The sequence below is a fragment of the Phodopus roborovskii genome, unplaced genomic scaffold (genome assembly GCF_943737965.1).
Source record: "Phodopus roborovskii unplaced genomic scaffold, PHOROB, whole genome shotgun sequence".
NCBI classification, from domain to species: domain Eukaryota; kingdom Metazoa; phylum Chordata; class Mammalia; order Rodentia; family Cricetidae; genus Phodopus; species Phodopus roborovskii.
This window is the reverse complement of record NW_026126525.1, coordinates 29,061,773-29,082,728: the sequence shown is the minus strand read 5'-3', so window position 1 is coordinate 29,082,728 and position 20,956 is coordinate 29,061,773. Positions and strand designations below refer to the sequence as shown.

The 20,956-nt window shown below is 40.9% G+C and overlaps 1 protein-coding gene across 2 annotated transcripts in view; it reads left to right on the top strand.

Moving 5' to 3' along the window:
- The first annotated feature begins 1,038 nt into the window (after positions 1-1,038).
- The window catches only part of Slain2 (SLAIN motif family member 2), a 53,776-nt gene continuing 33,858 nt past the window's right edge, over positions 1,039-20,956 (top strand). For both annotated transcript variants that reach the window (XM_051198433.1, XM_051198432.1), the window contains exons 1-2: positions 1,039-1,743; positions 20,729-20,877. In XM_051198433.1, the coding sequence (XP_051054390.1) occupies positions 1,355-1,743; positions 20,729-20,877 (538 nt within the window). In that variant the 5' untranslated portion in view covers positions 1,039-1,354. The remainder of the gene's footprint in view (positions 1,744-20,728; positions 20,878-20,956) is intronic.

Genomic DNA, 20,956 nt, shown 5'->3' with positions numbered 1-20,956 from the left:
CAGACTGCAAACACCAGCCAAGTAGTTGAGAAATTAGGTGCATTTAACTACTCTGTATAGGCAAGTCATGTAACTTACAATTGACAACTGCCAATGTGATGGAAGCAAAACATTTAAATTGTTTGCAGTTGCTGCCGAAGTAACAATTACCTATGTCCCTCCCACGTTCTCTGTTATCTGTCAACCCCGTGCTTAAGTACTTTTCCGGCACAATTAAAAACAAAACCAAAAAGTCAAGGGGGCATATGCCTTTAATCTCCAGCACTGGAGGCAGAGGCATGCCAGCCAGGGATACGCAGGGAAACCTTGCCTTGAAACTAAACAAAGTCAAGACATACTATTATTATAAAGTCTTTGGGGGCAGAGGTAAGATCGGAGGAATACAACACGCATTAATTAACGTTGTAAGATGAATACTGATGTGTTTTCCATCGCCCACTTCTGTTTCTGCGCTGTAAACCTTAAAACAAAACAAACAAACAAAAAACAAAACAACCTCCTCCACGTGTTTTAACGGATGACATAATTCCTTTAAAAGTGTTCAGCGCAGTGTCTGGCCGGTAGTAAGCACTCAACAAATCACGGTTATTATTTTGACCTTCGCGCTCTTAACCATTTGGGAATCGAGGTCTCCGGGGCTGCGCCGCAAGCTACGACAGTCTCGGGTTTCAAGTAAAAACCAACCCAGTAAGGCCAAACAAACCAAGCGAACTGTGCACGCGGCCAGGCGGAGCCTCAGCACCGGCCCCTCACCATCACCACCGACGCCTCGGGAGGGGCAGAGCCCGAGCCAGGTTCAGAGTCTCAGTCCCGCCCGCCACGAGCCTAGGTCCGGTAGGGCCGGCGGCCAGGGCAGCACCCCAGAGCCAGCCCGGCCCTGCCCACCTTCGCCGGCCGTCGCCCACCACACCCCTTCCGGCCGGGACCCCGCCCCCACAGTGACCCCGCCCCTCCAGACCCCGTGACTCTTGCGGGCCCCGCCCCGCCCCGCCCCCCGCGAGCCCAGCGCCTAGTCCTTTCAGCCCGCGGGCGGCCACGTCCTCCCCCGACGCTCTGAGGTCACCGACCGGGCTGGCCGGCAGGGGGCGGAGGGACGGAGGGAAGATGGCGGCCGAGGCCGGATATTGGCGCCGCCTCCCCCAGTCGCGGAGCCGGCGCAGATGAGGCGGCTCGGCTGGGGCCAGCGGTGCTTCGCAACCCGAGCCGGGGGGACCCTGGCGGTGGGGCCTGGCCCTGCTCTATGCGGGCGCCTCGGCTAGCGTGAGCGGCGGCGGTAACGCCTGTCTACCCCCCCCACCCCATCCCCCGGCGCTTCCCCGGCGGCTTGGGAGTCGGAGCGGGCGGCGCGGCCGGCATGGAGGACGTTAACTCCAATGTGAACGCGGACCAGGAGGTGCGGAAGCTGCAGGAGCTGGTGAAGAAGCTGGAGAAGCAGAACGAGCAGCTGAGGAGCCGCTCAGGAGCCGTGCAGGGCGCAGGCCTCCTCGGGCCCGGCAGCCCGGCTCGGGCCGGCGTGTCCACCCCTTGCTCGGGCGCGGCGTCCCCTCGGGGCTTCCCGCTGGGCCTGGGAGCCAAGGTGGGCGGCGTGGCGGGCTCAGGCCCGCGGCGGACCAGCAGCGAGGACCTGCGGGACACCACCTCTTTGCTGGCGGCGGGCGAGGGCGGCTTGCTGGACGAGGTAGAGCCTCTGCGGCCCGACGAGCTGGAGCGACTGTCAGGCTGGGAGGAAGAGGAGGAGAGCTGGTGAGTGCGGGGTGCCGGGCCGGGGTGTGGGGTGGGGTCCCCGGGGAAGCAGGGTGGGCTCGACGGTGGTGGGGATGCTGGCTTTGCCTGCTTCTGCTGCGGGCAGGTCGCCTAGAGTTGGTTCGAGCCTTGGGAACGGATCTGTAGCTAGTTCTTCTCTGGTTTGTGCGTGGAATCTTGGGGTGCTGGACCCGAGTGGACCCAGATGGGATCTGTGGCTTGGCACAGCTCCCGTGGGCCCGCACGCTCGGAGCACTCAGAGGTAGCCAGCTGCTTCGTAGAAAGGGATCCTGCTTTGTGTGAAAGACTGGCTTTCGGGTGGTGGTCTGGGCATTTCGGATATAGGGAGGGGGTCTGCTTCATGAGGTAGCACCAGGTGCTAGGACGTACTGAGTAGCAGTGTTTTGGACTGGAGTGAGATGGGTATGTCTGTGGGGAGGCCGGGTGAGCGACACTCCCCTTTGGGTAGTGGGGGTAAAGCTTGCTTTGTGTACAGAGAGAGGGCAGAGAAGGGATCGGACTGCTTTGTGTTAAGTCGGTTGTGGAACAAGAACCCTGAATTTTATATTTTTGAAAACAAGAATTGGGTCTAACAATTTCGGAGCTGTGAGGCGGTAGTTACCAAAGCTGACCATCATTTCCATGCCATCCTAGAGGCAGAAAAAAAAAGCCCTATTTTAAAATCCAGACCAAAGCTGTAATTGTCATACGGCATCTCTTGATGAGCTTGTGACCCCACACCTTAAAGTCACACTTTCATTAAATAGAAAGGGAATGAGAGGCTTTTATTAGACTTAAAAACATCTGCGGCAAATTGTCCTCATAATTCATCTTTTTGAAGTCTTAACTTTTAGCTAGAATGTTTTGCTGTTGACATTAAAACTTCTGTGAAGTTGGACTCCCTAACAGAATGGTGTCCAGGCCTAGAACTTTGAAGTATTTATTGTAAGCTTGCTCTGAATGCAGGCCCTAAATTTGCTACTTTAAAGGTTTATGACCTTGAAGAAGTTACTTTGAGTTTCACTCTTGTCCTCAGGAAAATTACCATTCTTAACATCTGTAGAGTTCCGACGATTAAATTAGATAATCCATGTGTACTTTTAGCACTGGGCTTGGCATACAGTCAGTTCTACAGGACTGGGTACTATCACCCTTAAGCCTGGCTATTTAAGTCACCACTATTTAGTGAGTTTCCATGTGATCCCTGCTGTGGGAGAGTCTAAAGATTCTTAAGTGCTGATGCCCATGTATGAGGCGGTTGAGAGCTAAGTCTCAGCAGTTAAACAAGATAGGATGCATGCAGTGAGGTCTGAGGAGAGATAGAGAACATGAATGCTGACAGTGAGCAAAGGCTAGGTAGCAAGCATTGGTCCTGATAATGGGGCAAACTTTCAGATAAGGTAGAAATCTGAGAGTGGGAACTAGGAACTGCATTTTATGTCCTGAAAACTACAAGAAGTGTTCAGAACTCATACTTAGGATGATATGAATGACAGAGGTATGCTTTCTTATGTTATTATTGCCAAGTGATACCAAGTATTATAGAACTTTGTAGCTACAGCTTCAGCTTCATGTTAGTGAGACTTATTGCCCTCTGAAGGACTCCTGTGTATGTATGTACTTTCAAAGAACCCAGAGTCATCCAAGTATCATCCATCTTTTCCAAGTAATGATGAGATCAGTGCTCATTCATGATAATGAGAATTGGCTGCACTTGTCAGCCCATTGTAGATGTATTGGTGGAGCACAGTGACTCCTCCAAACACCAAGCAAGTCTTTAGCTACTTTGGTTCTGAGTGTGTGTTTGTCAAGGTACAATATGCAAATATTCATAGGTAAGCATGCCAGGAGTTTGTTTTGACTACCTGATTCCTACTTATTGTTTTTATCTGTTTTTGTGTCTTGGTGCTATAGATATCTTATGCTTCTTCTTGAAATTAAATTAAATCTGAAATTAAAATCTGGCCCTGGGTTTGATCTTAGTCTCTTAGCTGTGATAGGTCAGGGGAGAGTTAGATAAAGAAATCAAAATGCCTTGGGCGTGGCTGTCAGTAGCAGGAAGTCATAGTAAAGTTTGCTTTCCTGGCAAGTCAGAAACTACCTTCCAAAGCTTGCTTCTATTGCACTTCATTTTCATCTGGAGAAATATTTGCCCCTAGCATATATGCCACAAAATGCAGAAGGTAGGAGTGGGCATATATGGAAAAATAATCAGATTCTGGAGTAAAATTAATATAAGGGAAACTGGGTTTATAAAAAATAACGTGTCTCTTTCATGCTGGGCTTCTCTGAGATGCAGATGTATACTGGCCATAATAAATCTCTAGGGACTGTGGTTGTTTCCTAAACTTAGTTGAGTTCTCAAGGAGAACTGTCTCAGAACACTTAGGCGGTAGTGGTAGACAGCTTTGTGATACCAAGTACACAGTACAGTACACACCAGTATATGAATAACAGTATCTACTTTTACTATGAGTGGTACACCACTTTAATAGTTTCTAATTTTTTTGTATTTATTTTATTTTATTTTATTTATTTTTTGTATTTCATTAGGGGGGAAATATGCTAGTTACTACTAGGCTGACTTCTGCATTCACTAATGGGTTATTACAACTCTCAGTCTGAACAACTTTGCTCTCATTATTCAGAAAAGTCTCAGCAAAAGAATTAAGATGATTGTGTGTCATAGTTAGTGCATTTGGTGATACTGGGGGGAAGGAATTACAAAAGTTTTTTGCATCTAATTAGATTTAATGTTTATATATTTATAAGGTAAGGTCGGTATCAGTTTCTGTGTAAGGAAACTTTATCTTGGCATCAAATAACACACACAGTAAATGATGACACTAAGATTAGAATCCAGCTCTTTATACATTAAAGCCTGTGATATTTCCATTGTGTTTTGTATTTTCTTCCAAATACAGCATCAGCTTTCCTACATAAACTGCCTCTTTATGTATTTGAAGACTACTAGTGTGTACCTCACCCTTTTCCTACCATATGCTAGACATTTTATCTTCAGAATAAATTTCAGTTCATTGAATAATTTCTTAGATAATATAATTCTCTGTTAATAGTAGTAGTAGTAGTAGAGTATTATTATTGAAACGGGGTCATACCACGTCCTGAAACTTGTAGGCTAGACTGGCCTCATATTCAGAGATCTGCCTGCCTCTGTTTACCAGGTGTTGGGATCAAAGGCACAAGCCAGCACACCTGGCTTATTTTTAATTTTTTTCTTACTCTAGGTGCTCATTTTTAGACATATCCAGAATTGTATAACACCCCCCCCTCCTCTTTTTTTTTTTTTTTGGTTTTTCGAGACAGGGTTTCTCTGAATTGTTTTAGAGCATGTCCTGGAACTCGCACTATAGACCAGGCTGGCCTCAAACTCACAGAGATCCTCCTTCCTCCTGCCTCTGCCTCCTGAGTGCTGGGATTAAAGGTGTGAGCCACGAAGGCCCGACTAAAAGCTACTTTTAAAACAGTAAATACTATGAATTCACTGATTAATTAGTTTAGAGATGGTCTTATACTATACCCCAGGCTAGACTGGATCTTATTACATAGCCCAGACTGGTTTGAACTCATGACAATCCTCAGCCTCCCAAGTATTGGGATTACAGTGTGCACTGAGGCCCACTATTACATTTTAAACTGTTAATCATAACAGTTTCAACTGCTGTGACTGCGTTTAATATGTGCTTGTAGTATGAACTTGTCCATGTGTTTTCTACATAAACTATGTTAAACTATGTCTTCCTTTTTTGTGTGATACTTTTTTTTTCTTGAGTTTAAATACAAGGCATTTAAATTTCATGTTCATTTTGACTTAGGCATTTTGTATGTTTGTATTTAGTAGACAACATTGTAGATCTTTGTTCAGATTGTTGACAAAAACTTAAGTGACAGAGTAGATTACTCTGAAGTATGCAGCTCAACCTGATTGCCTCCATTAACACCATTATGGTTACTCACTGGCTATTAGTTCAGTCTGTTGTCAGGCCCCTATGACCTTTAGTTTGTGTGAATATTCTGAAAGATTTTGGCAAATGCTACAGTGTAATTGGGCTGTAATGAGCCTGCATGGTTCTTAGAAGTCACTCTCTTAAAGGAGAAATTGGAGTGAATTTGGTTTGACGTGGTTCTGATGAATCTAGTAACGTTTATGAAGTCACTCCTTTCTGCATTGTTTAATCTTACTTTGAGTTTTGTAAGGAATCAGTTTGCTGCAGAACTTTTAGAACTGCTTATTATTCTCTTTAGAAATTACCATCTTTGGTTTTATGATTTTTGTTGTTGTTATTGTTGTTGTTGTTATTTTTCTATGGTTTGGAGGGGTAGACCTAAGCCTCTTTTAACTACATATAGCTTAATAGCTCAGTTTGTTTCTTTGGCCATTGATTCTCTTTGAAGACCTTTCTTCCCATCCAAACAAACTGATGGAATTATTTTGTCTTACATATTCAATGTCAGGGCATATTCTGTTTGTGATTGGGACTATGGCTGCTTCCTACTGATGTTACTGTAATTTATTTTCCTCTTTAAGTTTTTCATTGAACTATAATTTTATAGTATATGATGCATCATTTAAATTATTTTTTATAATGTACAGTTTATTTTTTAACTTATTTACTGGGCACCTGGAGGGCAGAATATAACTTGTGGGAGTTGGTGTTTTCTTTCTTCCATGTGATTTCCCGGGATTGAACTCAGTTAGTAAGGCTTGGTGGCAGGTGTCTTTATCCACTGAGCTATCTCTCTGGCCCCATAAGGCATGTTTTAAAGTCTACAAAACAGTGACTTTTAATATAGGCAAAGTTAGTTGTGCAGCCATCACCCCTATCAAACTACACATACTCCTCATCGATGATGGCTACTGTAACTTATTAGCAGTCATTCCTTATTTTCCTCTCTCTGAGCTATCACATTGCCTTATACTGGGCACTTCATGTAAATGAAATCATATAGCAAATGGCCAATATGTCTGCTTTTCATCTAGCATAATTCTTTCAAGGTTCATGCTGCAGCACATGTCAGAATATTACTTTGATCTTTTCCTTCTTTTATATGCCTGAACAATATCCCTTTGTGTGAATTTACCATGTTTTGGTTTGTTCATTCATTAGTAGGTGGACATTTGGATTGTTTTCACCATTTGGCTATTATAAATAATGCTGCTATGACATTTATTTACATATTTTTGCATGAACATATGTTTTATTTTTTTCCCTTGGGTATGTGCCTAGGAGTGAAATTACTCCAAATGGTATCATCATGCTTAATTTTTTGAGAAACTGTTTTCCACAGTAGCTGTACCACTTCTCATTATCACAAGCAATGTATGAGGATTCTGATTTTTCTGCATCTTTGTCAGCCCTTGTTAGATCTACCTTTTTTATTATAATAGTCCTGTTAATATCGTTTTTGTTCTGATTTGCATTTCTCTAATGCTTAATGATGCTGAGAATCTTTTCTCTGTATTTCTCAGTCATTTGTCATAATTCTTTTAGAAAAATGTCTATTCAAAAGATTTTTATTTTCAGTACTACAGATTGGACCCAGTGCTTTGAGTATGCTAGGTGAGCATTCTACCATTGAGCTATATCCCTGACTCCATGTGCCCATTTTTCTAATTGGGTTATTTGTCTTTACACTGTAAAGTTGTAAGAATTTTTTATAGATTCTGGATATTGATCTCTCTCTTGGTTTTTATCAAGACAGGGTTTCCCTGTAAAACAGCTCTGGTTATCCTGGAACTCGACCAGACTGGCCTCAAACTCACAGAAATCCACCTGCCTCTGCCCCCTGAATGCTGGGAATTAAAGGCGTGCTCCACCACACCTGGCTGATTTTAATTTTTAAGTTTCTTTAAATTTTTTTTTTTTTGAAGATGTGTAGTTCTCGCTGGCCTAGAACCATGCTGACCTTGAACTCACAGAGATTGCCCTGCCTCTGTCTCTAGAGTGCTAGGATTAAAAGTGTGCATCACCACAGGTGCAATTTCCCTTATTTTTAATTAAAATATAATTATATCGTTTCCCTCTCCTTCCTTCAATGTCTCTCACATGCTCCCCAACCCCTGCTTCCTCTTAAGTTTATAATCTTTCTCTTTAATATATTACACATATATGAATGTATATGTAAATAGACTCAGCTGAGTTCATTTAGTGTTGCTTGTATATATGTTATTAGGGCTGACCACTTGGTATTGAATCTCTGGGGAAAACCAATTCTCCCTTTCTGAGCAGTTATTAATTGCCTGAGATGCTTTGTCATGGTTGCAGCCCATGACATTTCTCCAATCCCTGTTGGTATGTCACCTAGTGTTGGCAGCCATATTGTTGAGATTTCATGTGTGTAGCTTTCCTGTAGTAACTAGAAGGCACAGTTTCAAAGACGACTTCTGGTGCTTTGGCTCTCACTTCCCCCTCCCCCCACCACACACACACACCATGTTTCTTTAGCCATAGGTGGAGGTGTTGTGCTGTAGATGTCAACAGGAGCTGAGCTTCCTGTAATGGCCTCCATCTGCTGAAACAAGGGGTGAGAACTCCACTTAGCTGTTGTTAGAAGGCTAAGCACTTAGAATGCAATTAGCAATTATGCTGGTTTAGGAAAGTGGCAGTAGTACATTTGCCTCTAAGAGCTTGGTAGTAACTGATAGTTGGCTAGGTGTTCAGTACTAGGCATGATTTCTCTCCTGTTGAGTGGCCCTTAAGACCAGCTAGACACATATTGGTTACTACTAAGATCGAAGTGGCACTGTTGTACCATGCTGGTGATCATTATTGTGGTTCCTAGCTATCACAGCTGGATAGAACCTCTTGATTGCTTTCCTCCCTAAGTAAGAGCTCACATAGCATCTTCTGGCTCTTTAAAGGTTATTCCTCAGGGAGGAGCCTTTGGATCAGATCCAGCTTATTTCCTCAGAGTCCTGTGTCCAAAGTGCATGGTGTCTTCAGTAATAGGGACCTACCATCAACTTCTGGGAGACAACCAAGGGCAACAGCAGTAGCCTGTTCATGAGTCCTTGGGCATATGTCAAGGAGTGCTATAGCTGGCTCATGTGATAGATTTATTATTATTGAGCTTTTCGAGATGTCTCCATGGTGGTTGAAATTCCAGAGTGGCTGCACCAGTTTGTAATCCCAACAGTAAATGAAGTTTCACCTTTACTCACATCCTTACACATGCAAGTTTAGGCTTTTGCATTCTTCAAGATTTATTTAAAGTAGAATAACATGAATGTCTTTGCTGCTGTGTGTACATGTTCATGTTTGCGCAGATGCCAGAGACCTCGGGTGCAGCCTACTTTTTTTCTCACTGGCTTGGAACTCAACCAGGAGGCTAGGCTGCCTGGCCAGTGAGTGGACATCTACCTGTTTCTGTCTCCCCAGCACTGGGATTAAAAGCACACAGTCATCTCCTCCCCTCACTCCCCCCCAAAAAAAAAAAAAAAAAACCCAAAAACAATTCTTGGGATCAAACCGAGAATCTTGAGCTTATTGCAAGCATTTCACCTTTTTCCCTTTGAGCCATCTCCCCTGCCTATTTTTTTTTTTTTTTTTAATTTTAATTCTTTATACAGGGTCTCCCTCTGCTTGCTTATAACTCATTAGGTTGTCCTCCCAGGCTGTTCTGGAACTTGCAGCATCCTTCAGCCTCCCAAATGTTGATTACAGGCATGAGCCACCCAACACTCCTGGCTGTTAAACAAATATACAGTTCAGTGACATTAAATATATTCATTTTCTTACAGAAGTGTCAGCAGTGTCCAGCTGTAGGTCATTTCCATATTCCTAAATGGAAACTTCCTAACTGTTAAACAGTAACTCTGTTTCTCCTGTCTGACAGTCACCAGTCTGCTTTCAGAGCCTGACCTGCTGTAGGCACCTTATACAAGTGGGTTTTATTTGTCATTTAATTGTCACACTTAGCATACGTTACTCAGGATTTGTAGCGTTTGACAGGATTTCTTTCTTTGTTAAGGCTAGGTGATATTTCATTGTTATATACATCACATTTTCTTCATTCCTTGATGGAAAACGTTGCTTTCACATTTTGACAGTCCTCAGTAGTGGATTTTATGGATCAAATGGTAATTTAAATTTTTCCCTTTCTTGTCTGGTGTGTGCTGTGCTTGTGTATGTACACTTATTCAAGTGTGTAGGCATGTATGTATGAAATAATGTGTGTGTGGATGTGTGGTGTGTAGGCCCAAGTTTAAGTCAGAAACCTACCTTGATAGTTCTTCTACTTCTACTATTCATTGAGTTAGGGTTTCCCGGTCAAACCTCGAGCTCACTGATAAATGGGTGGTCCTGCCAATCGGGGTGGGGTGAATGGGGCTGGGGGGGGGTGTCTCCTTCAGAGACTGGAATTTTAAAGTGAGCTGCCATTCCCACCTGGCATTTCTGGGAACAGAAAACTTTTATTGTGTATATGGCAAACAAATTAACTTTGGAGATACCTCCCAAGTCCCTAATTTAACTTGTTAAAGGAGTTGCCCTTCTGTTGTCTGTGTTTTGATATTTATATGTCCTCAGTGGTGATCAGAGCAAACCCAAGTTCCTATTTACTCCTCAGCTGTTATTTCTGATGTAAACGGTTGAGGTAAATACAGGATCTCTTAGGTTTTCTGCTTGTCATGCAAGTAAAGTTTTCAGCAGGTGTCTGAGCACTTAGTGTCCCCCTCATTCATGTCTCTGTACTGTCACAGCTGTGTCCTTTGTCTGTGCTAAAGTTGAAACTTCCATACATGGGCAGCTTTATTCATGCCTGTCTTTGACCTGTTGGGTCTGATATCAACACCCACAATACCATTCTTATTTTACATTTATAATTTGATGCTTTTGGTAAAAGAATTGAACTGCAGACTATATTGTAAAAATATTATTGTGGGGAGAATGCTATTAGTCAATGTTTCATCTGTCCTGTGAATTGTGCTAATAGAAAAAAGGAATTTGTGTATGCACAAAGGGGGAGAATTTATTTGAAGAAGTGTGTAAATGAATTTATGTTGTGTCTCTGCTTACTGTGCTGCCCTGGAATAGATGCAGGGTCAGTATAGCCTATGTATTCATAGGGCCTGCGCTGCTTAGGTTAGCTGGCTGACGGTTAGCACCCTAAAGGCTGTGCTTTAGCTTTCTCCTTCTCCATACCTTTGAGAGAACCTTTATGACTGGCATGAGCCCCCTAAATCCACTATGCAGTCTGCAAATTGAAAATAGTTTCTAAGAAAAACATGAGTCGTCATGCTCTTTGTAGAGATGCCAGAAGCTATATATCACAAAATTGTAGAAAAGCAAAATCAAAAGTAGACTGAGATGTGGTCATAGGTCTGATAATTTTGTCCTCTACATTTTTGAGATTGTAAATCTGTGAGCTTCCTCTCATACCTGGTAAGGCCAAGACAGCCTCTCCAGTGCTATGATTACAGGTGTGAGCCACTAATCTCAGTTACCACTACTTATTTTCAAAACTGTTCCTTCCAGGTGAAATTCTGAGCCAGTTAACTATAATTCTCACTTCTTGTACCCCGCCCACTAACAACTACCAATCTGCTTTCTGTGTCTGTAAACTTGATTCTTCCAGGTAGCTTACTATTACATTTTGAATATGGAGTGTCCTCCACGGTGTCGTGTTCTTGGCACTTGTTGACCAGCTAGTGGGCTATTTTAGCAGTCTGTGGAGCTTTAGGAGGTCAGGCCTGACTGGTAGAGGAAGATTTCTAAGGGTGGCATATAGAAGGTTACAGCCCTTCACTGTTCTGCTCATTGCCTGCCACCATGTATCTATCCATCTGCTCGTGTGCTGGTGCTGTGGACTGTCTGCTATTGCCATGCTTTTCATGCTTACTGAGACCCTCTGAAACAGAGCCAGAAGAACCCTCTTTTGTAAGGTGTTGAAGTTTTGTAAGGTGTAAGGTTTTGTAAGGTTGAGAGAAGTTAACATAGATGGAATCAGGCACACCTGTCCTTTTGTTTTGGCTTGTTTTATTTAGCATTGTGTCCTCAAAGTTCAATCCATTTTATAGCTTGTGTATGTCATTCCCCTTATAGTAAAGGACGCTGAACCTAAAGTCACATAGCTGCTACATAGGGGAAAATTGAGATTTACACTAAGCCTGAAAGCCATCTGTGGAAAATAGTTGGCCTGGATTTATTTAGTTATAGATGCGTAGTGTGGGGAAGAGTTGTTGATTATTAGATTTGTTTTGAATATCATATCTAAAAAATGGGTATAAGTTAAAATTGGACAATTTTTGATATAATGTGAAAGTTTTGTTGTTGTTGTTAGTTTTTTATTGGGCCTCCAGACTTGCTTCAGAATCATTGGAGAAAATGTTCCTACAAAGATTGCAGAGTGGACCTGTTGCAGGGCCGCTAAAAGATATGTAAAATATTTAATGATGAAGTTACTTGTAAGTGTTGTAATTCTGTTTCTGTGAAAAACAAAACAGTCATTCAAGCACATAATAGAGCAGAAGCTTAAATAGAGAAGTATGTGGCAGTGGAAGCATGGGTTATTTTTTAGGTTTTTCTTGAATATCCTCAATAATATCCAATTCCTTTCCTACTGAGGGAAGATAAGAATTTTATAAATTATTAGAAGCCTTTATCATGCTTAGGAGATCAAACTGTGCTAGCAAGGACAGAAGGTCTGAGTGGCTCTATGCTGTGCAGATTCACCTTTCACCTGGGTCCATTTTGTCAGAACAGCTCCTGAGTCTTCAGGCCTCGGTGCTTTTGATGTTCATTGTACATTTGGTACCCCACCACCACCACCCCTCGCCAAAATCTGCAACTTTCTGTCTTAGGAAATTCTCACATTTTACCGTTCTTCCTCTCATGTTAACTCATCACTGTGTCTGTTTTGGAGACTATTGACACAATAGTGCTTTGCTTTTGTGTCTCTAGTCTAGGTCATGAGCAGTATCATAATCACCTTCATATTTCTAGATAAGACCACAGCATCTTGTCTGTAGTAGAAATTCAGTTACATTAAACTAGTCCTCTTCCAGAGGACTCAGGTTTGGCTCACAGGCGCCTGTAATCCAGCTTCAAGCAATAAAGAGCACCTGTACACATGTGGCATTCTACACAGGCATACCTACATACACTTAAAGAAAAATAATAAAAATGTCCAACTTTAACTTACACCCGTTTTTTGGAGATGATATTCAAAACAAATCTAATAAACAACATTTCTTCCACAAACTGTGTCTCTATGTCAATAAATAAATAAAAACTATTGGAAGGGGTATTAAATATTAATCTCCATGAAATATGAGGAACAGTAGATACACATAGCACAGTATTATGATATCTGGTGAAACTACCTGGAAAGAAAAGATGAAGCAGAAGTGTTCACTTTAGATTTACATGATCAAGACAAGTCAAGCTGTCTCCTAAGTCTAGTTTACTAGAAGAAAAGCTCTCCATACTGCCTTCTGCTACTACTCAAGAGCTTCTGCTCATCTCTGGGAGAGGTTACAAAACAGCCAGTCATGATAGCTGTTGAGAGTCTCTTTGATGGAAAGAATGGGTAAGAATGGGATTTATTAGGCTCTGTCAAGGAATTTGGTACCAACCACTACTTCATGTTTTAATTGTCGTGTGATTAGATGGCAGATTGTTGCTTTTTTTTTTTTTTTTTTAAAAAAAAAAGATGGTATGTTGTCGTTAATACCTCAGTAGTAGAGTTAGAAATGGCTGCTTTTAATCATCTTAGAACATGAATGTGCATATCCTTTAAATATGTTGTATCAGTTTTCTTCTAATAGATAAAGGATCTTGTGTTTGTCATATGCAATTTGTTTGCCATTGGATATTCTTATCCAAAGCTTATTTGAAGATGATTAAAAACAAAACCCAGGGGCTGGAGATGGAGGTCAGTGGCTTAGAGCACTTTTTCTCATAGAGGACTAGACTTATTTATTCCACATGGTGCCTCATGACCATCTATAATTCCAGTTCTAGGGGATCCAGTGCCCACTTCTGTCCTCCATGACATTAAGCACACACATGGTGCAAAGACATACACATAGACAAAATGATCATGCATAAAATATTTCTAGTTTAGAAAAATAAAATAAGCTGGGTGTGGTGGCCATGTCTTCAATCCCAGCACTTGGAAAGCAGTGGCAGGTGGTGGATCCCTTTGAGTTTGAGGCCAGCCTGGTTTACAGAGTGAGTTCCAGAACAGCCAGGGCTATACAGAAAAACCTTATCTCAATAGATGATGATGATGATATGCTTCCCACTTAAATCCAGGAATCTGATTTAAAAACCAAACTAAACAAAAACAAAACAAACAAACAGAAAACAAAACAAAAAACCCTAGTCTTAGAAACCTGCATCTAGCTTGAGGTTTGGAATCTAGTAGGCAGGTATCTTGATGGTAGTGTAGCCTGTGAGAGATTAATGATGTCTGTGAGGTGTAATAATCTAGTTTCCTCATAGCTCATCTTTGAATTCCTGTCCTATTCCAAACCTGGCCAGTAGGAGCTGACACACACATGTTTGTTTGCGTGATTGAGTGGAGCATGACACAAAGCTTTTGTGATTTTTTTTTTTTTTTTTGTCTGTACTTTCTTTTCTAGTTGCAGTGACAAAATGCCCTGACAGAAACAGTTGAGGGAAGAAAGGGCTTGTGTGAGCTCTCAATTAATTTTAGGTTGTGGCCCATCATTGCAGGAATCAAAGTGATAGGAACTTGAAACAGCTAGTCACACCATGTTAACAGTCAAGAGCAGAGAAAGTGGATGCATGCATGTTTTCTCTACTCAGCTCACAGACCTAGGGATTGATGCCACCCACAGTAAGCTGGGTGTTTCCATATCCATTCACATGGTCAAGGCAGTCCCAACAGACATACTCACTGGCCAATAATACACCATTGATTTACCTTGTCCTGGGATAATCTAGATTATGTCAGGTTGAAAATTAAAATGAACTATAGCTGGAGACAGAATATAAACTAGTTCTCTATGAAAACCATAATTGTTCCCAGGACAGAAGTTTATATGCACTTAAATATGAGAGCTAGGACTTTGGACTTGGATACAGGTGGAAGGGTATGTCTTTCAGTCAGGGTAAAGAATTAGTACTTGAATAACATAGAGGAATGGCCTGTAAACACACTTAAGTAGAGTGAAGTTTGTTAGAGAACAAATGAGAAACACAGTTGAAAATACAGTTAATGTGCATCAAGCAGAAATAACTTTTAAAATAAAGCTAAATCATTGGGTTGGAGAACATATTGTGGAAAGCCTGATGAGGCTTTTTGAGTGTAGGAATGTTCTTAACAAATGGTGTTTTTTGGGAAGATTAGTGTGACAGGTAAATGAAGGTGAGAACAGGACTTACAGGTGCCTTTATTGGCTGAAAACACTTATTTCTTGTAGCCTGAAACAGCAGTACCTTGGTGATAGTCTTTCCATTTCATTCTAACTACTTAAGTATGTGTACTAGTTACTTTGTTGTTGTTGTGATAAAACACCATGAACAAGCCTTTTTTGAGAAAGGGTTTCTCTGTGTAGCCCTGGGTATCCTGGAACTCACTATGTAGACCAGGCTGGTATTAAACTTAGAGATCTACCTGCCTCTGCCTCCTCAGTTCTGGAATTAAAGGCATGTGCCACCACTGTCCAGCAAAGAAGAAAAATTTTCACAGCAATCTCAAGAAATATATTTCAATAAGTATCTTCTAGTTTTTTTTTTTTTACATTAAATTTGGTTAAATTTTTGTCATTCTTTGTCTTTACTTTCTTTTCTTTCCATAGTCTAATAATATTCCAGTTATATAAGCATGAATAGAAGAGTCAGATAATCCAAAATATAAGTAACATGGGGGTTAATTTCAGCAAGGGAAGGGTTGTTATTATTCTTATATCTGTAGACTTCTGTACTGTAAAGGTGCTTGCATTTTAAAAAAGTTAAATTCAGTGCTGGGGAGACTGCTCAGTTGATAGAATGTTTGCCACATAATCAGGACCTGAGTTCAGTCCTCATGGTGTGGCAATATGTGCTTGTAATATCAGGACTGGGAAGGCAGAGATGGGGATCCTTGGGGCTTCATGACAAGACATTTTGGCCTACATAGGGAGTTCCAACTCAAGAGACATCTGCTTAAAAAACAAGGTAGATGGCGCTTGGTGAATGACACCTAAAGGTAACCTCTGGTCTTCATTTGAGTGTGACGTGTGTGTGTGTGTGTGTGTGTGTGTGTGTGTGTGAACGTGAACAAAAACACAATAAAGTTACATTCTTGGTTGTCTCATGGACATATTCGTGTGTGACATAATCCAAATCTCACTCATTCATATTCTTAGTTACATTTCTAAAAGTTCTCCACATTTAACCATATGAATAAATTATGTTTAAAGGTGTTTAATTTCTTGTAATAATTGTTGATTAATAAAATGTAATTTACATAATATAAAACTTACCTGACTAAATGTATTAATGCTTTTTATTGTTTGTTGCTTTTTAGTGTGCTTACAGAATTATACAGCAATTACTATAATACAGTTTTAGACTATTTCCTGTTTCCCACACTTCCAAATGACACTTGGTACTCATAAAAAGTAGTTATTTTCTACTCCTGTTCTCTACCCACCCTCCCATTCCTAGGCAACCACTAATGTACTTTGTTTTCCATAGATTTGTGGATTCCAGACTTTGTATGTAATAAGTCATAAAGAATGTGGTGTCTTGTGGCTGGCTTCTTTTACTTAGCAATCATGATTTGAGTTTTATACATGTTATATCAGTTTTGTTCCCACCGCCAATACATTTCTAAATTGTCTTTTTGTGTTAAAACTATTAACTCAAAACATTCAAACAGAATAAAATGAGTAGAGGGAGTTCAGTGGGATGGAGATTATATTGGAATGTGGAATTCCCTTCTTGGTAAGATATGCTGTATGTAAATGGCTATAAAGATGCTTCCTTAAAACATCTTGCTTTCCAACATTGTGCTTAATGGGGATAACTAGTACTGTTTGCACCAGAGATGCTCAAGGAAGGTATTCCTGAAGAAATCCTGTGTAAGCTGAGACCAGTAGAAAGTAGGAATGATATGAGTGAAATTGGCCAGGGGACATTGAGGCAAAAGAATTGAATTGGGATTGTTTCAGACAAGGCTAATATAACAGTATACACAAGTAACCTAACAGCAAAAGTTTTAGGTTTTCCAGGAATAGAAACTGGTCCTATATGACTCAATTTAGATTTGGGTTGTGGAGGAAGGTGAGAAGTGAAGCTAAAGATATAGTGCAATAGGATCATTAGACACTTCTCAGAGGCACCAGTTTTGGAAGAAGCTATCCTGAAGGCAAAGGAAACTGACACAGAAGTTTAGCAGAGGAGCGAATTGTTCCATCAGATTTTATTTTAAAAAGTTGGGCTAGGTTATGCGGCCATCAGCATCTTGCCTATAAATGATAGGGTGTCCATTTAACACAAGAAAACAGAACCTGAAAAGCCAGGTAAAACCATTTGTAACACTGAAACTGCAGAAGATGGAAGAGAAACAAGCATCAACAGTCTAAAATGTTAACGAAATTGTCAGAGTGCTTCAAAGCAAGGATGCTAGGCCAGTGATTGGGAAGAGGATAAGGCTCTCCTTGTAGATCAATGGTTCTCAACCTTCCTAATGTGGGACCTTTTAGTACAGTTCTTTGTATTGAGGTGACCCCAACCATTAGTTATTTTTGTTGCTACTTCATAACTATTATTTTGCTACTGTTAAGAATTATAAATATCTGTTTTCTGATGGACTTAGGCAATTTCTGTGAAAGGTTTGTGACCCACAGGTTATGAACCAATGCCCAGAGGTATCGTGGCCCACAGGTTGAGAACCGCTGATATAAAGTTGTCCCTACCTTGAAAAGAAGGTCTTTAGCCATCATGAATTGCAACCAGCTAACTCACACTCAAATTCAGTACTGTGGAATACTTAAATTGACAATACTACAAAGGAAGTGAACTAAGATTGTTGATCTGTCCTAAATATTGTTACCAAAGGTACTAAAAAACAAAGAACATCTAGAGAACATTCAGGTGACAAGCAGGTGTTTCAACAAGCAGGAATGGTAGCTCAGGCTTTTAATTCCAGGACTTTGGAGGCAGAGGCAGAGGCAGGAGGAGCTCTATGAGGCCAGCCAACGCTTCACAGTGAGACTCTGCCTCAACAAACAAAAAGATGAAGCCAGTATTTGGGAGCCTTCCTTCATCAACAATTACTCTCTTCTCTGCTGATTGTGGCCAGGATGATAATCCACAGGTCTTCCTATCCCACCATTGTCAGGTTATAATAAGTAGGTTAACAATAATGGCCTCATCCATCTTTTGTTTTTATTTCTGTTTTCTGCTGGGTAGCCTGGAACTTGCCTGGAATAGGCTAGGTGAGCCCCAGGGTCACCTACATGCCTCTCCCTTCCCACTGCTGACACATGTGTTACCTTGCCTGGATTGTTTTACTTGGGTTTTGGGGATCAAACTCGGGGCCTCAGGCTTGTAAGGCAAACTGTCTCCCCACCAGCACTTTTTTAAAGACAATTTTCAAATGGTACTTAAATTTTCCGGCCTATTCCCACATTAAATACTAAGTTTGATATTTCCTTTCCTCTGCTGTAAGTACACCTTTTGGGTACAGGCAATATGTATTGGCAATTCAGTTTTGGTGGTTTTAAAGTCCATTGTTTGGGAAGTAATTCCATCATAATCATACATATATTCATACTTACATTATGCTGGTATTTTGTTCGTTGTTTTCAAATGAATGGCTCTACTTTTTAACAGTATTCTGAAGAACTAACTTGGGGAGCAATGCTACAAATTAAGTATAATTATAAATCTACCCTAGAACATTTGCTGTTTGTTTTAGTTAAATTCAGTTATTTTGTTCTTACACTTCTTGACTGTTTTCAGTGTGATGAATTCTGTTCATTCATACTCTGAAAATTTTTTGAGATTAAACAGTCATCCTGTGTAAGTGTGTACCATGTAGACACAGATTGGCTGTGTGTTAGGTTTTAGCCAGATCTACCTATCTCCTTATAAACAGTGTGGAAGAACAACTCCCCATGGGCTCCATGGACTTTAGGGAGGAGAGAAAGGGTTGAGATAATATGCCTTACTCTTTGGAGTTTTGTTTTTTGGGAGTGAGGCTTACTGGACCTCTGACTTAACTTTAATAGGATAATGAAGTGTCTTTGTTAGGATTTTTATTGTTGTGCTAACACCATGACCAAAATCAATTTAGGAAGGAAAGGGTTTACCTCATGCTACAGTATATAGCTCATCATCCAAGGAAGTCAGGGCAGGGACTGGAGGTGCAGAAACTGATACAGAGGTCATGGAGGGGTGCTGCTTACTGTTGCTCAGCTAGTTGTTTGCTTCTTTGTATACTATTCCGGACTTTGGGCTCAGTGCTAGCACCATCCACAGTGGGCTGGGCTCTCCCAGATCAATCACTAAGAAAATGCCCCACAGGCTTGCCTTCAGGCCAACGTAATAGGGGCATTTTCCCAACTGAGGTTCTGTCTTTTCAGTTGGCACTAGCATGTGTCAAGTTGATGTAAAAAACTAGTTAACACTGGAGGTAATGTCAGTTTTTAGGCAAAAACTGGCAGCACATCTCAATTTATCTTGGATTTAATCTCATCATCACATTGACTTAAGTTTACCAGAAATCTTTAGCCTCCCTCCTGAGTCCTGAATCCCTCCCCCATGCCTCCTTGATTAAGTCATATGTTATGACTTAAGAAATTTGTATTGTCTACATAGTGAGTTCCAGGCCATCGAGGACTACAGAGTGAGACATTTCCTAAAAAACAAAGTTGTAAAAATGTTTGTGTTGACGTAAATTGTTTACCTTGCAGAGATTGAACTGATAGAGTCAGTATGTTTACCATGGTTTTTTAAAGCGGGCAGCCAAGATGAAGATTGGTTACAGACATCTGTGGTACTTATGTTGGAAAGAAAATGAATGCATTACTTTTTGAATTGTTAAGTTTGAACTACAGGAGTCATTTACCTTACATGCTCTTGATCATCTTTGTCAAAGCTAAATGGTATTACTAGACTTAAACTACAGAGAGAGGAAAAAAGAGAGGGAATGGGAAAGTTTGTGTTATTTAAAGTAGTTTGTCTAATATGGTATTGTTAAAAAAAAAAAAGGTACTTTACCAGAACATCACTTCATGCTATTGGCTAAATTTGATGAGAGGAAAATGTGAGAGTGTAAGCTTTTTCTTGAGATATCTGTGTAAATACATCAAAGCAAGATGTGTTCCCTTTATAAATTCCACTCAATGCACAAATGATCCTCATTTAAAAAAATCAAATATCTATATTTTTCATAAGGAACTACACCTGAAGTGATTATTACAACCAGTATACTCTGGACTGTTCTGAAGAACTCCAGTGTGGAGATTAAGTATACTACCCTCTCATCATTTTCCTTCTGTGTGCCTCTGCAGGACCTTTCAAATGCTGTCCCTTTCTTCTTTCCTAAAACAAAGTAATCTCACACATGGTTTATGGTAGATCATTAAAGATATGAAATGCTGGTCTTCTCGGACACACCAGTGTTTGAAAAGATTACCCAGTAGTACTGCACATGGCCAGGTGTGTGTGTTCCCTAGAAAGGGAAAAGGGGGTGGAGCCCCTCCCGCTTCCCCACTTGATTTAAGGTCATGGTTCTAATCAATAGTTGCCATGCCACATATTTCTTCATAGCTCTAGTCACAGGAAAAAAGGTAGAATCATCTTGAGAATCCCTCTTTTGGGTTCATTTTGGGGTTGAGGTTGGGATAATACTGCTTGCCAGAATTATTTTCTTGCACATTGAATAGTTGTGACTTTAAACATATCTATCACTTACCACCCTCTCTTTGAACCAGTACAGAAAGACCCTACTTCATAGTCCTGTGCTCAGTAACAAATGTTGCCCTTTTGTGTTTTTTTTCTAGGCTATACTCATCACCAAAGAAAAAACTCACACCAATGCAGAAATCTGTTAGTCCGTTAGTTTGGTGCAGGCAAGTTTTGGATTACCCAAGTCCTGATGTGGAATGTGCTAAAAAGTCTCTTATTCACAAACTTGATCAAACTATGTCAGGTATGTCTATAATTTTACTTGTGAATTCATTCATTTTCTTGGCCTGAACGAATATACAATGAATGTGCGTGTTTGGGCA